Source organism: Melanostigma gelatinosum (assembly GCF_949748355.1).
Source record: "Melanostigma gelatinosum genome assembly, chromosome: 15".
NCBI lineage: Eukaryota > Metazoa > Chordata > Actinopteri > Perciformes > Zoarcidae > Melanostigma > Melanostigma gelatinosum.
In genome coordinates this window covers 15,580,577-15,597,910 of record NC_136648.1, presented here as the reverse complement: position 1 = coordinate 15,597,910, position 17,334 = coordinate 15,580,577, and the positions used below count along the sequence as shown (strand labels likewise).

General features: G+C 44.7%; 1 protein-coding gene across 1 annotated transcript in view; it reads left to right on the top strand.

The window, feature by feature from the left end:
* Nucleotides 1-17,334, top strand: part of gpc1b (glypican 1b) — a 59,924-nt gene that overhangs the window by 20,695 nt on the left and 21,895 nt on the right. Inside the window, exon 3 of the mRNA XM_079284876.1 lies at nt 14,522-14,680. Within this exon, the coding sequence (XP_079141002.1) occupies nt 14,522-14,680 (159 nt within the window). The remainder of the gene's footprint in view (nt 1-14,521; nt 14,681-17,334) is intronic.

Genomic DNA, 17,334 nt, shown 5'->3' with positions numbered 1-17,334 from the left:
GTGCTAACCCGTGTTGGGAATCTAAAGGGGCGTGTTTGGGTTATCAGCATTTAAGAAACTGAATTCTTGACATCAATAGAATTATTAATGTAAGTAACAATCATTAATGATTATTAATAACAACGGGGCACCACCCTGTAAACAGGGACAAATAACCAAACGATAAACTAAGTCTCATAATTAGTGGCCACTCGTAATGTCAATAGTCGGGTGCGACTACACATTCGAAGTGACAGTGAAGGTTTAAGTTCGTACACAAGCTACTACATACAATTTCATTACATACACATGCACAAGTAATCACAGACGACTGCTCCTTAAAGTATAACAGAGTTTATTAAATCAAAACAGTAAATGATCAAATCAATTAATATTGCAACCAACAAACGTTATCACACAATTTTATATGCCTAATACCTAAAGTCAAATGAATAAAATGGATGAGGATGTCTGTATGTAAGTATGTGTGTGTGTGTGTGTGTGTGTGTGGGTGAGCAGAGGGGGGGGGAGCGAGGGAACAGCTCAGTGACGTGTGACGTGGTGAGGACGTGGTGACGTCGCTCATGCGTGGGACCCAAAATAGCGGTTAGCCAACAGGGGACCCGGCGTCGACATGTGGTCGCAGCTGTTCAGCAGGTAGCTAGATTAGCTCAAAGCTATATGTGTATGTAAGGCACTCGAGGGCAACGGGGTTACCCAAGGGCTGCTGACTATGTGTGTGTGAGTTAGTGAGAGAGAGGGAGCGGAGAGAGAGAGAGGAGGGGGGTCATGAATCACGCTCTGTGTGCGGTCCGCGTTGTAGTGAGAATGGGGATCGCAGGCCGTATCGTACACAAAGTGCCGCTGTCGGTAGAACTGCCGGCAGTTATGTACGATAGCCGAGATTCCACCCTTCACTCACAGGGCTGATTTAATGAGGAGAGAATACCACACGAAGTGTAATAAAATAAATGAAAATAAATCCCAAACAAAACAGATCTTCATCACTGCGGTGAGATGAGAGTATTGTTTTCCTATCACCCCAAAACTCGGTCGGCGAGACGAAGGTCCGGCCACTCAGTCTTTCAGTGATAATACACAAACTCTCCATTCACTAGTAGTGACGGATCTAAATGCAGACAGTTACAGCAGGCAATACACAATATAGCGGGGGTCCGTGGTCCGCGATGATTGCGTAATGACGCGGTGTAGCAAGACAGTGATTTAACACAACAGGATGCGGGAATAATAACACAAAATGAATAAGCTATATTAAGCTAATGCTAAGCTAATGCTAAGCTATGCTAAGCTATGCCCAGACACCATGAATCTTACTTGGAGAAGCTTCGTTCGATGGGGCCCGTTCCCGTGATGGGAATCGATCAGTCCTCGAGTGTTGACTCGGCAGCGCGGCTCTCGGAGCGGGCGCAGACTGTGAGTAGCTCGGTCTTCGGGAGTCGGTCGCTCCCAGTAGCGTGACTCGCTCTGGAGTGGACGCAGGCTCGGCGGGCATCGGCGCGGCGTTTGAGCTGGCGTGGATGCCGGTCTCCTCGCTGCAGAGGGGAGGCCTGTGTTTAACGTCGGCTGAGGTACGTTGTGTTTCGTACCTCCCGGTAATCATTGGCGGAGGAAGGGGGTTCGTCCTTGTCTTCCTGCCGGAGGATTTGATGAGGCCGCGCGGTCCTCGTGGGCCTTCTCTTGTCAGCGTGGTGCTGGGGGGGGGGGGGACGAGAAGAGCCGGATGCATCTTCTTGTCCCAGGACGAAGTCCAGAGGGAAGAGAGCATTTGTGTGCTCCCTAGCTCGACGGAGGTCGCAGGGAAAAAGCCTTGAGGTGTGAGCTGCAGGCAGTTTTGTAGAACAGTGGCTGAACCACAGGGGTCCTGGTGCTGTCTTGGCTCTCGGCCAATGAGATTGCAGCGGTGCATTCAGGTGACTTCAGGAACCATAGTTTTGGGGGGGGGGGAAATTCACACCCTAATGTGAAATTCCTTCAGAGGAGGTTTGCTCTCATCAAACCACAATCAGGATGAAACCTTTGCTTGCAAAAGGGAAGGCCTGACTCTCTTTGTTCACAGCACATGTTGAAGCCATATGGTCAGACCCCAACACCCGTGACAAATTCACCAAATTATTTGAGATGATCAGCAGTCCTTGCTTATTGCATGCACACTCCCAAAAACACACAAGAATTGATTACAATAATTACAACAACCATGTATCTAATTTGAAGTGCGCCTAATTTAACTGCTAACATGTAGGACTAGACGGACCACCGCCCATTTTAATAGCTCTAAAGCTGGGTTAAAAGTAGCCATCTAGGTTGCAAGCATGCAGTTATCTGTCTCGATCTTCGCTGTCTCTGTTAGGCAGGCATACAGCCAATGTACCTTCAAGCTAGAACTCAAGGTTGTGGTTAGCAGACAGGGTTATGGAGTAATGATGACGCACTGTTTGTCTTTGTAATGTTCGGTAACATTGAGTGAAAGAGTAGCCGAAAAGCGATTCGTACTTTGTAGCATGATGCCGATATTTATTCCGTTAACAAGTCTTTTTTCACATTTAAATACCAACAAATAAATAATGCTTTGCTTTGTATCTCTAGTTTAAAAATACCAACCTTTACTTCACCATTTTGGTGCACCACTAACATCCTGAAGGTGACTCAGCTTTCCCAGCAAGCACAGCTGGGGGGGTTGTGGTTCTTCAGTCATTATTTGTAAACGGTCAAGGCCCATGCTGTTTTGTATCAAGCAGGGGAAGTGTGTGACATCGGCGATGGTGGCCGACATTGAACAATGATTTGGTGGCCTGGTTTTCTGAAATGAGCTACTGCGGCGAATGGCGCTCTGTGATGTTTCTTGGCGATTCACTGAGGTTTTCAAAGAGAACAGGCTGGTTGGAGGCGAGGAGGAAAACAGAAATCACAGACTTAATAGTTCCGACATTCTCTCAGCCTCTTTATCTAGTCCTGTTTCTTTCCACTGGTTTGCGTATGTCCTGACTATCTTCTCCATCAGTCTTTGTCTGTTGTCTGCCTACCTGACCGCCCATCCTGAAACTGTCTTCCACCCTGTTGTCTTGCTGCCCATTTGCCGTGTGGCTTTCATGTTTCTGTTTGTTTGCCTTTCAGTGTCTCGGCCTGGCTGTCAGTTAGCCGTGTCTATCTGTCTGTTGTCAAGACATTTCACTGACTCACAGTGACTAAGTGAGGCCTGAAGGGGCTAGCTTGTTCTGACCTGACTTCAAAACAGACAGCTTGGCACGCACACCATGCACACACAACGTCGCAAAAACAGGGCTTTCCTTGTACTGCGTTAGTTCCCATGTCAGCCCCTGTTTCAGATCTGGCTTCCAATATGACTCACTGGTTACGGGACTTACGAGAATGATCGTTGAAGCCCACAGCCATAATGCGTCTGATTGTCAGTTAAACAGGAACACACACAGTGGAATACAAAGCTCTCTGTCTTTGGCTCACTGATTGAAGTGCTGCTGTTGGTGCTTTGCTGATTGATCAGACCTCAGCTAGATTTGTAATTTCAATGCTTAAAGTCAGGGAGCGTACATGCAGTCGATGCGGCCCGACTACATAACCAGTAGGTTGTGCATCAAACCAATAATGCCACTAAATGACAGATGATGATACTACTTGTCTTGATTTTAAATGTAGACAAATGACAAAATCATACAGATAAGAGAAAACCCCTCCAAGGTAATGAGTGATGTCTAGCCCCAGCCATTAATAAAACATGCCAGCGTTTGAGGATCTGGGCAAGTGTGGATCTGCTCTTTGGAGGCCCAGATTCCCTGGCCAAATCCCCAGAGGCGAAGGAAGGAAGGGGGGGGGGGGGGCGGGGGGCATGAACTATGGGATGGACTGAGAGACTTGTCTGTGCTTTGATCTTATGACTGAGGCAGAGAGTGTCAGTCATAGTCACATAAGCACCGAGCTATGATCAGATCATCCAACACTTAATACGTATCTGAATCATTGTTGAGGATTAAAGAAGATCGGATTGAGGATTCGACAACCTCATGGCTTTGAAAACGATTCGATGGGAGTGGCATGGGTGTGTGCTTGTGGGTTGAGAGCTGCTGATTGACGGCCTTTTAAGAGGCCCTTTGTACTGTGACAGCAGAGAGAAGAAATCCACATTAAATATTAGAATTACGTTCAAGCCTTCCATCAAATGTGTCATTTGTCTTCTATTTAAAATGGATTTCTGTTCATTTCTATCCAAAGATTGAGAGAGAGAGAACAGACTGTTCCTTCTGTGCAGTGGAAGCTAGGAGCATCAATCTTAGCCGGCAGCTTGTAAATGTAGAAGGTCGAAGTGGTTTAATTATTATTATTATTATTATTATTTAATAGTCCGTACAAACCTCTATGAAGAGATAATAATATGAGATTCGCAGGTTCAGAATGTGACTTTGCGCAGTGCATTAAATGCACCTTTCTGTTCATTGTGCATTGCGTCATTTCGGGAATTCATCGTGTGTGAACAAGTGTGAGAACAAGTGTGAGAACAAGGAGATGAGCTTGAGCGAGTCAAAGGTCTTGGCAGGTAACATCTGTGCCTGCAACTCTGTTGCAATACTGCGGGAAAGTTTTATTCATTAAGTTTATCAACTGGCAGAAAGGTATTAGATTGAAATCTTACAACCAGTTGTTAAATCATCTGGCAGAATGTTGTATATTTGATGTTTAAGGCTTAAAAGAGACTTGCGTGCTCGTGTTTCAGTATAACATTGAACACTTTTGTGGCTGCTTCTCAGGCAAAGTTAGCAATCTTAAGACATGAGTTTAGGGATTGGTAGTAATGGGGATTTGTCATAATTTAATGGAGTTAATAATGTGAATTGTTTCGCTCTTTGCACACCCAGCATACACAGAGTGACATTTATGTGGTGTCCATTGGGGTGTGGGGGGGGGGAAATCGATAAATTTAAGAATCAAGATCTCATCTTTTGAATTGAGGACCAGTCATCCTGTACACCAAGTCGAAGCCGTGTCAAGCATTATTGTGGGATTTTTTAAACAAATTGCACGAAAATATATATTTTTTAAATTGGTTTCCGTGAAAATAAAGGCACCAAACCAAGGTTTATGTTATGTTTATGTACCGATGGTATTACAGCCAGTTTTGTACAACTTGTTATTCCTCAAGTCAGTGAGAATATAGAAATACTTAAAACCTGTTTATTTGTGCAAGTTTAGCAGGAATAAAAGTTAGCTTTTTTGTGTTCACATTATATCAGTTGATATCATTTGTTCTGCTGTTTGGTGCTGAGCATGTATAGAGCACAGCAGGGTTTAAGCTTTTTCATGCCTGTAGAGTTTTAAGACAGCAATTAGAGTGAACCAAAATTGTGAAATATGCTATAACGCTCACCAGGTAAATATGGATTATAGCCGGTTGAATTCATAGTGAAAATAGTTAGTTGAAGGTCACTAAATCATTCGGTTCTAAACCCTTTCCCCTTCTTTACCCTTACCCTCGTTCTCTCGTTATCTTTCTTAGTGTATCTTTGGTTCCTCTGTGAAAGCGTTTCATCCTCTCTGCTTTTTCCTCACACCGCCCCGGCTCTTTTATCTGCTCACCTTCCCATTTTGCTCCTACGTACGTCTCTCTCAGCTGCCTCACCCACCAGCCTCCGTGTCCGTGTCTCTGACTCAGTCCTGGCTGAATGTGTTCCGAGCTCTTGTTGCTTTGACAGGCTCTGACAACAGCAGGTCAGCTTCTATCTATCAGCCTCTCCACCTCTCAGCAGCACAAGGAACTGGATCCTTTGTTTGTCCTTTCACCGTCAGGAGACAGCGAAGCTCGCACACTTGTAGGAGTCAAGCCATGAGCTCTCTCTCTCTCACACACGCACGCACAAATACCTGCAAACAAGCACAGGCTCTGTGCTGTAGGCTCTCCTTTTCTTTGGCTGTCTCACCCCTTTCACGCATACAATTGGGGCAATTTTACATGTCAACATCAGCCTTGAAAAGGCACTCGTAGCTGTTTTTCCGCAAATATTGCTCTGGTAATTTGCCTAGCCAGGACCTTGAAACATGTCTGAACTATGTGGCTCTTTAGCTGCTAAATAGCTGCTGAATGCTCGATAGGTACAATTTTAAATTCACGTGGAGAGTTGACAGAATAGCGGGGAGCTGAAGGGGGGGGGGGGGGGGGCTTTTCCCCCACCGCCAGCAATGGTCAGCAATCAAACTGGAGAGATATACATAAAAAAAAGTAAAATAAATTCCTCAATTAGGCAAACTCTGAGAACAGACAATGCTCTTCTTTTATGTTGTTATCATTTTTGCAATTCGGCCTGCTGCGGCGTTGCAACCAAATCTATTCCCGACAGTTTTTTTTCCGTGAGAAAACTGTCAATGTCAAAAAAGTCTGACTGTCTCATGGATGTTTGAAGTCAGCAATGTTGCAGGTTTATCATGTGAAAGGGGCTTCTGTCATTCCCTCCTCATCCTCCCTCATCCCCAAGAGTTTTTTGTAGACTTTGTCACGTGCAGTTACACGGGAGGCAGGAGCGCCCAGTCCACGTCATGTGACAGGATGTTCTGCCTCATGTGTGTCAACTGTTGACGTTTCCGGTCAAAAGACCTTCGCTGGATCGTCAGTGGAAAACTCAAACACACACAAACACACACACACTCCAAACCAACACTCCACATTCTTACACACACAGAAATGAGGTCAGCGCTCTGCTCCTTTTATTTTGAGATGATCTACAGTACAGTATGTCTAAGATATGGTTCAGATACACATCAGCAGGATAACTTTATTCAGAGTAACTGTTTCACTGACTTTTTCCACTCCGTCTCCCTTTTTTTGAGATTCGGCAAGTCAGTAAAAACACAGACGAGCTCAAGTTAAGACATGCCTGTGACAAGCAGGGTGGGTTATTGGGTGTAACTACAGTGTGTGTCTGTACAGTATTTTGTTGGATGTGTTATTCTTGTTAAGTCTGAGTAAATTACATTCTGCTGCATTCCAGGTCAGTCTGAATTAATCTCAGTCAGACAAGTGAACAAAACAAATAAATGGTAGGAATGAAATGAAAAGAGTGGAGATGACACTGAAAAAGGCCAGGACATGAACGGGCAAGTCCTTGACAGCACTGTGACTGTACCTGCTAAGTGAATAGGACAGCCCACTGCCAGCATTCAAAGCAGCTGGCTCTCACACTCAGTGTTTATTCTGAGATGGGACGAAGAGTAAATGCAGTTGTGCGCATTCATGTGTGTGTGTGTCCATGTCACTCTGTGTCTGTCTTACCAGAGTGGGCGGTCAAACATGTTGATTGGGGCTACAGCTTCCTCATTTGAAAAACCTGTTGCAATCCATCTTCAGATCCCACAGGTTTTGTCCGGCCCAGCGGCAATGTTGCATCTTAACAATGGTTTTAAATGTTGCACGTAGGGCCTCCAAACGAGGGACAAAATGAAGTTTTAGTTCAGGTCGTCTCTCTTGCTCGCCCGCTCACATTCTCTTTCTCTCTTCTAACGTTAGTAATTGCCGTCGCGAATCCATTTCAGTATGTAAACAATGACACTATCGCTGTTGTTCTCCAGTCTGATGTTCCAGCATCTGGTTCACATCTGTTGCTATGGGAGATGATATAAACAGGGACACAATTCATAATAATTACAGTCACTTTTGGGTTCCTCATACTGAAGCTATTTGGTTTTTACTTTGACCTTCTGAACGAGACTTATTAAAGAGCTGAATAATTGTATTAGCATTTCTTTAACATTGCGATATTTTCCTTTGGGATTAGGGCAACAGAAAACTGAACTGTGCATTAACATGAGCACACAGTTATGGTAAAACAAACTTGTAGGTGGTCATAAACTTATGTAGGGGCAACATCCCATCTCATCCCGTCCTGTCCTTTGCTATACTCTGCTTCCCCTACTTTACTCCATTTTTCTCTGCTCCATTTGTTAACACAGACGGACCACTGAGTTAATCACAGCCGGAGCTATTTAACTCTAACCAAGTAATCTCTCCACAGCCCACATCATTGCATTATTCCTTTAGTCATTCCAGCCCATTAAAACGAGTCTGATTCAAGTCAAGTGAGCATCTTGTCGAGGGTGACAGTTGAGAGCAATATTCACTGGCCGCTCAGGTAGTCAGTTGGAAAATGTGGGCGCTTGAAGAAGGCAGCATGGAGATCAGCCGGCCTCAGTAGTTATGTGTTATTAATGTGTTGTGCGGCCGCCGCCTCGTCTGGCTGGAGGAAGCTATTTATGTGACTTTCTGTTTGGCTCACATTACCAGACTGGTGAGCATTGAGGGTCTAGGTTAAAGCCTGGGTCGCCCGTAGGTCGCTGTGGGGGTGTGTGTGTGTGTGTGATAGTTAGGCGGGTGGCAGCTCTTATTCAGCCTGTATTAAGCATTTGTTTGTTCGGCATGTGCAATGTCAGTGTGCACAGTTGGTGAATGAGACATGTAAAGCTCAGTTGCCAAATAGCCCTGTTACTTTTCACCTGTTTAAACCCTAATCCACTGCTCAAGTGTGGGTGTGTGAGCCTGTGCGTGATTCCTGGTGTCCATGGCTGTTTTCCTTGGCACTGGCAATAATCCACCTCGCTGTGGACACACACACGCACACTCTCTCATCAATGACTGGATTAGGCTGCTAATCTCTCAGATCCCACAGCATGTGTGCACACACACACACACACACACACACACACTGTGGTTTGAAACAGTGTCAGTTATGCAACGGCAATCTTAACCAGGAGCCATTCGTTATGTGTGTCAGCATATGAGCGTGGTCGCAGTTATGCCATTTTGTCAAATGTGCCTCAGAAGAAAAGTATGGAGATTTACCAACTGTTAACATGTAATGCGCTCTAAATTCCTCTATGCATACTTCTCCAAAGCTTTAGTGCTAGCAGTGTCAGAATGCAAAAATACAGCCAGAACTGTTGGCTAGTTAGGTTCACTGTGAAGTCCAGCATTAATTCCTGTCTTCTTTATTAATACGACGGTGGTCTTATTAATGAAATGCTACTACAATGCATAAAGAGTGCGGTTTGCTGGTCGGGTCGAGTTCAGCTTGTGTGCTTAGTCTGAAAAAGAAAAATGGGTCGATTAGGGCCAAGAAATGATTTGAATGCTCGGTTCAACAGATGCCCACTGTGCTCAGGCTGATTAGGGGCTTTTGTGTATTTGCAGAGCAAGATTAAGCAGAATTCAATACACTGGTTAACTCCAGGTAACATGCCATCTCTTTTATCCTGACAATCTGTCCCCCAATGTCGAACCCGAGAACAGTTAACACACAGTAGTCAGGGTGTAGAATGCAAGAAAGAGCAGATCAAAAAACAAGTCATATGTGTCCATATATAGGTCTGACAGTCTAGACAATGTTTACATATAGACAGTCACACCTATGACCAATGGACACTTTCTCTGAGTCTCCGGTCTACTTGAGCTGTGTGCATGTTTCCCTGCATTAGCATTGTGAAAACTCAATGCAAAACAGATGAGATCATATTTTTGTTTTTCAGCTCTAGTGTTAACTGTTGTGCCACTGTGGTAATTGTTGTCATCTTAAAAATGAATTAAATACACACTGTGCTTCAAGGCAAAAAAAAAAAAAAAGCATCAGTAGACAGCAATGAAAAAAAAAAAGAATATTCTGTACCAACGTGAAGGACAAAGAAACTGAGGTTTTGAATACGCTGTGCACACACGGGGGCATGCTGAAAACCCTCCATGAACACACTGAATAGTCAACGTCTGAATTGCTCTGCTCAATCAGCATAACACCTGCACAGGTTAACGTTTTCTGAATTGACGGAACTAATGTGGCTTCGAAACTTGTCACAGGCGGGAAATTGTCTGCGCATTGTGTTGTGAGACGGTGTTTATTTTCTCTTATCTTGTCTTTTTACTAGCCCTGGACCAGAAAGAAAGAAACCTTCACACTAAATAGTGACACAGCGATGGCGACATGACTGAGCAAGGCCGGCATTTTGACTTCTCCTCTTTAGTTCACGGACTCCCAGACAAACGACGGAGACGCTTTGGCTTTGAGGCGTTCTTAATTTCCTGTTGCCCTCTCCTCTCTCTGCGTTTCCCACCATCTCTAAAAGCCGCTGACTGTCAGTCTCGCCCATGCTTTGTCACAGTGTGCACGACCCTATTCTGCCTTCCCAGATTACTGTTTAATAGGAGCCTTCCTCCCTGGTGAACAGTGATAAGCTAATGGTTAGGGAATTGCTCACCATTAAGCAGCCGTGTCCGTCAAAAGAGAAGGGAAAGAAACGGTGGGGGGCGACTGTAATGGGGTGAATAGTTTCCCTAATTTTGCCGCCACGCATACATTAATTGTTGGGTGGGTGGGTGGCTCATGCATGTGTGTAATTTTAGGAGAGGCCAGATAATTGGCTTGCTTCCTCTGTGCTGATTGGTCTCCCAGAAAGTGCACTGATTAATGCAGAACACCTACTCTGTCGATTTGAATAATTTTGAATAGATCATTTCATTTTGAGCAGATCTTGTTTATGTGGATTTTGCTTCATCTCCGTGCGCAGTTTCAACTCTGCAATTCACCGTCTCTTGCGAGATACGAACAGTACTATTATTATGACCGTACTTTTCAAGTTCATCATGCATTCCGTGAAGTTTATTCAGACTGCAGGAACAATAGAGACAGGAAATGGCGAGGGCAGGCTGGAAATTGGTGAAGGCAAGAGTTAACCTCTAATGTACGAGGAGTGGTCTTGTGGTATGTAATGAAAACATGTTTTCTTTAGCTATCTCTAAGAGCAGAAAATAGGATGTCTGGTATTGTAAGCACAGAAAATTGGACGTCTCAAGCATTAGCATTAGCATTAGCGGCACTCTGTGTTATGGCCTCTGTTGGAGCATCCCACTGAAACAGCTCCTCTCCAGATTGAGCTGTCCTCCTCTGCTGATTACTCTAGTATCCTCTGGCTATTAGACTGAACGTGTGTGTGTGTGTGTGTGTGTGTGTGTGTGTGTGTGTGTGTGTGTGTGTGTGTGTGTGTGTGTGTGTGTGTGTGTGTGTGTGTGTGTGTGTGTGTGTGTGTGTGTGTGTGTGTAAGTGTAAAAGCGAGAGCTATGTCTGGTTGTTAAGGATACATTTCCTCTACACTTGATCGAAAGTGGCTTACTGTTGCTCTCACCTAAATAGAGACACACACACACACACACACACACACACACACACTGCAGTTTACAGAGGCAAATGGAGGAGACTGCCCTGTTTGTAACATTAGCCGACTGTTAGGTTAGCCAACTGGAAACGTAATGCTGTTTTACAGGTGACCTTTTCTGCTGTGCGGCAGATGTGTGTCCAGGACCTTGCGTTGCGTGTGTGTTTAAAACTGCACACGTGCGTGTCCAATCAGCAGATGTTGTGAGTGTATCGAGGAAACCACTACATTTTTTGATTAATATATGAAATGGACCCTCTGAAGAGGTTGTTCCTGCCTGGCTGCATGTGGAAGCCTCACACCTCCTACTATCCGTGTGTGTGTGTGTGTGTGTGTGTGTGTGTGTGTGTGTGTGTGTGAGCGTATTGTGCTTTTAAAGAGGTTAAGTGTGTATTGTTCTTTGCACAGATGTCCTTCAAATGGCAGGCAGCGAGCAGATTGCACTGGAAGAAATGGCCACAGGCCCGTAATACACATGGACACTAAACGCAGTCCCAGGCATTTAAACGGTTGTCCCGGGGGCTGACGGATAGCTGCTGACCCCTGATAGCGCTGTATGCCGTTCCTCCATCAAGCTTCTCTCTCACTCTTCCTATCCTCTCTCCCTTTTTCCATTTATTTGTACTCTCATCGTCACTCTCTCACTCCCTCATTCAATGTATTCGTCCTCTCACCGACGCACTCAAATCACACTTGCGCACAAGTGACCTTCTCCAGGTCCACAAACTCTCTCTCTCTCTCTCTCTCTCTCTCTCTCTCTCTCTCTCTCTCTCTCTCACTCTCTCCCTTGGCGTGTGAATGGGTGACACCATGACCAGTGAGAGGGTGCTGAGAGATGCTCAATGTCAACTTCTCCTCCGATCCAGGCAGCCCCGTTCTCCACTTCCGTGTTCAAAGAGGAAAATCACCTTTAATTGCTTCTCTCGGTCAAGACCAGGCACTTAAAGGAAAGTTGCGGAAACTTTGTTGGCATATGATCAGTGAAGTACGTGGACACCCTCATTGACCGTGAAGTACAGCTGAGATGGCAAAGCGGCTCGTACGCAGCAGTGATTATCTCAGCCCACAACTACAGTGAATGAAGCTGAAATGCATGCTCGTAATCGTTGAGCCCACGCACGTCATTAACGATGAAAGGGATGGGGATCAATGTTATCGATGGCGGTGTGCCTTCAGACTTACCCCTCAGCGGAACCTTTACCAGGTGCATGCTAATAACAGCATGAGGGACATTAAATCATGAATCCTGTACGTATGCGTGTCCACCGCATTTGTAGATGCCTTTGTGCAGGCTATGTAAAGCACAGTTTTGGCCCGATGATGCAGACATACAGTAAACATGTCGAGACTTCCCAGTCACAATATTAGAATGTGTAAACTGTAAAGCTTTGATGATTAAATTGAGGCTTATACCCAAACCTATGCATTCTATTAATGCAGGAGAGAACAGGGCCACAGTTCTTGGGATGCTTTACTGTACATTTGATGTACATGAGAAAGCATTGTGTGTTTAGTATGTTGCAGACATATATGTCAATTTAAATCAAATGAATTAAAGTCAAAACTTAAAAGGTTTAAAATGTTGCAGCAAAGCTATAGGTTGAGTCACTGTGTTGTTAATATTATTGTGCTGTTTAAACGTATGTCAATGGCCTGGAAACGTCCATATAAAGATGTGTCATGGCTGTGACACTGAAAAGCATGAAGATAGAAAAATCCAAAAATAATTCCAAGTTAGATACTGATCAAAATGCAGTAAGTGGCCATGTTCCCTAATTATTCACAAGATGAGACAAAGCAGACATGATGGTTACGTTTAGGGTCTGTCTGCGTGCGTATATGTGAGTGAACCAACAGAGAGGCAGTTAGAATGCTCGTCTCTGCAGGGCCTTTGGGTGGGAGGGTGGACTCGGTGAGATTCAGTTCGGTGTTTCTTCCATGGAGGGAGTAATACAATCCGGATGGAAATACTACAACCTGCACTCTATCTATAAACACTGCTTAACGCAAAGTGCAACCAGTGGCACGCTGATATCAAATAGCAATGGAGACGTTGGCTTCTGTAATACAGACTATGGACGAGTCGGTCACACAAACTGTTCGTCTCATCACCTGTAAATGTAGCACTCCTATTTGAAACAGGCATCCTATGATCAAATGTGATTCTGATAGTCGGGGTTAGCGGCATCAACCCTCCGCGGTTTAAGAAATTATTATCAACTGTGTGATGGACTGGAGTAATCAACCCGGAGCAAAAGAAAAAATGTGTGTGTGTTTTATGGCTGTGGGGGAAGGCCTAGGGTGACACAACAATTAGATGCTCCTCAATTAGATGCTCCTTCATATTTATTCAAACTTACTCCCTCATATGAACAACAGCACGAGAGCAAAAAGGCCCAAAAACATGGTTGCCATCCTATCTGCATATACTTGCTACAGCCATTTTGACGTTTGTCCGTACTCTTTTGTCTCTGTGCGTGCATCAGAAGCTTCAATTAATATTTTCATATTGTTTCATATAGTCCCATTGACTTTAGCAGTCCAACGGAATCCTTTCCTCTTTCCCACCACGTCTCAATGTGATTCGGTGTGCCCCGCTCTACATAGTGCCTTGTTTTTACAATCCTTGTGTGCTTCTGTGTTTCCCGTTGGATTCATTTTATGTGTGTTATTAGTTGCGTTGATGTGGAAAATTATGTTTCCGTCTTACGTAATTGCTTTTTTTTTTCATTTCAGCTGCAGCTTGACTGCCGTTTTAACCAACTTTGACAGCCCTTGTTTAAATTCTTTCATGTGGTATTTATTTGCGTGTGTGTATACTCGCACACACACAATCCGAGCTCACAGATCCTTCACACTCGCCCTGACTTGCTGTATCTGTGTGTGTCCGTGTGTGTCTGTGCATGCACATGTTTTCAAATGCATGCACGTGAATGTGTGTCAGGAATGCTCATTAAAATTGCATGGGAGATGATGCTGTACTCCTGCTCCAGTGCTCCCATTTCCACAGAGTTCTCCACATCTTGCCAGGTAATCAGGCGGGCGGACACATTCAGCCCTGCCACCTCCTCGACTGCCAACAGGCTGCTTTTAAGGCCATAAAAACAGCCACTGCTGCTAATTCTCCCTTTGTTCATGTTCAGCGCGGAGTATTTTATACAGCAGCAACACAGGAACTATCAATCTCAGTTTTGTTGAGTGCTGACTGAATTGATAGAACCTATAAATTATAATGCCATGTTTCTTTTGTCCCTGTTCTTCTCTGCTTTTCTTCACCCCCCCCCCCCCTCCATCCTTTCTCCTCCTCTGCATCCACCTGTCCTTCTTCTAGGGGAGCACCTGCGCATCTGCCCCCAGGGTTACACCTGCTGCACCAGTGGCATGGAGGACAACTTGGCCACGCTGAGCCGCAGGGAGATGGAGGGACTACTCAAAGAGGCCGGCCGAGCCTTACAGACCTCACTCACTGGACAGTACAAGGCCTTCGATGGTGAGTTTGTGTCATCACGATAAGTGTATGACTGAGTGAGGGAATGAGACGGAGGGAGTCAAGCTTTTTGACATATGCTGCACAAGGACACAGTTTTTGGGTGGTTTTTTTTTGTGTCAGTGTTGATAGAACAGTACCGTTGTCTTTCCGGCTGTGCTGTTTTCATTTCACATACCCAGCCCACACAAAGGTGCAGACATACACCGACACAGTCTGACAAGAAGTGTAAGAGATAAGTTGTATCATAAAGTCCACTGATTGATTAAGAACATTAATCTACTGTCACGTTTCAACAGCAGAGGCTGGTAATGCATTGCAGTCGTGTTGTCAGAACGCCAAGTCAATACTTGAGAGGACTTGATACATATATTCCTCAAATAAGGCTTTATTATGGGCAGAAATCTGTGTCACTAGAAACTGAACATAAAAACGAAATTGAATCACATAATTTGAAAATGAATGAATTAGTTTCCAACGAACTTGAAACTAAATGTAATAATGTGAATATGAATTCAGTTGCTCTGTAACTGTGTTTGACCCTCAACTCTACATGCTTCCACATTCAGTTCTCAGAATTCAAATTCGGTTTCCAAAGTGGAAACAAGAACAATGACTCATATTTTCATTTCATCTAACATACGGCCACTGCAGAAGGGAGAGGAGAGCAGGCAGCAGCAGCTCCGGAGGCGGACCTTCAGTTAGCGGCTGTGACACATTGCAGTTCCTCTTTTAAATGTTAAGTGTTGTGATAACGTATGTAGAGCAAGAGTCTGAACGACTAAATATACTCTGCACCATAGCAAAGTATTGTTTTAGCGCTTAATAATACGAACTGAAGCATCGCAAGACTTATTTGCAGTGCTGCGAGTGTGGGTGAAGAAAAATGAGCGAGACAAAGAAGGAGAGAGAGGAGAGAGGGATTTTCAATCTTAGCACATTGGCGCACCAAGGCAATTATTTGTGTCTAATGACCTGCTCCAGTTTATAGAAGGGTGTCTCTGCGCTCTGCTCGTTCCCCTCGGCCAGTGGGTGACAATGGATCTGTCAGCCGGGGCTCTGAGTTTGGCTAGTTAGCCTGACCTTTTCAGATTACAGTGATTAGTGGCAGAGTGACATTTCTTTACTCTTCTTCTATCGCTGTCTTGCTTTCTCATAGTCCCGCCCTATCACTCAGGGGGCGGTTGGCTGTGCCAAAGGGATACAGTCACCCTGCCAAGTACAAGCATAAACATACAGACACACACACACACACACAAACCTGGCCAGGACATACACATTATCTCCAAGTTAGTTTATGTCATCCTACAATTCTTGAGCTTTCCCAATTTTTCAGGAAAACACCTCATTTAGCACAGCATGCCTGTAAACAACACAGACTACAGACACACACTTCCAGGCAGCACTCAGCTCCAAACTCTAAACATTCGAATGATGTAAATCCAAAAACTCGTAGTTCAATACACAAAGACACACAACACCATCATGGTAACTTGCGTTGCCTCAGAATGAAGTCATTTGTAGCTTGTTTTGTGTTCCTGTGTGCTCAGAGTTCATGTTTTGTGTGTTGCCCGTCCGTCCATTCCATTCGAATGAACCTGACATCTTTGGAACTCCTCTAGAACATTTCTTCAAATTCGGCACAAACATCCACAAAGGGACAAACCTCCATTTAGACTTTTTTTCCCCCCCTCATCCTCCCCTTCATCACTGCCTCCACGCTGTCCAGTTCCAACATGATCACCTAGCTAGCCTTCCTTAACAGCTCGTTGAGTCGCTGGCCTCCAAGCCTTGATGTCACCAGCCAGGCGGCACGCCACCAAGTCTCCAACTAAAGACAACAGTCACTGGAAATTATTCGCTGGAATCATACATCTCAATGTGGTCATAACTTCCATTTCGCCACAATAATTACACTTAATACCTTTTATTGAATCTCTTCAAAGTCTTCACTGCATATACAGTATTATAAGAGTATGCACAGACGTGGATGTAAACTGCTACTTGACTGGTTGGCGGAGGGATACAGCAGCAATCAGGTGGGGATGGCAGAGCTGACAGAGGGAGGAGAGAAATATATGAGTGCTGAGACCTTGACGTCTTAAAGCCATCTGTTGTTGACTGTGTCCTCGGAAGGCAAGAGCTGAGCGATAGACTGGGGTTAATTGGACCATAACACGTTGCATTTGCTGCCACATGATCGGCGAAATTGTTGGATCTTATACAAATATGAAGTAAGGCTGTTATGGTTTAAAATAGGTGAAGATTAGATGATTCCTAACCACGTCCAGAGCAGAATTTCTTTAAGTTTTTTTTTTTTATGGCTGAAAGCGAGTTCAGTGACATTGTACCATGCTGCCAGTCGCTGCACATCTGGCTGTGTTTAGCAGGGTGTGGGCTAGCTAGCGCCATGTGGCTAAGTGTAGGGTGTTACTGTTCCAGGCAGACTTGGACTTTTTAGGTCCATGGACTTTGGAAGAAGCCCCAACCAAGCCACAGATTAGAGGACCAGCATGCTCACATACAGCTGGCTCTGGGCCTGCGAGTGTGTAGCCTACACTGTAGATATGTGAGCAGGCAAACGTGTGTTTGTAAGCTTGTGATTTAGTGTGTGTCACAGTTGAGATTTGATGGGTACTTGTATACAGCATGTGTGT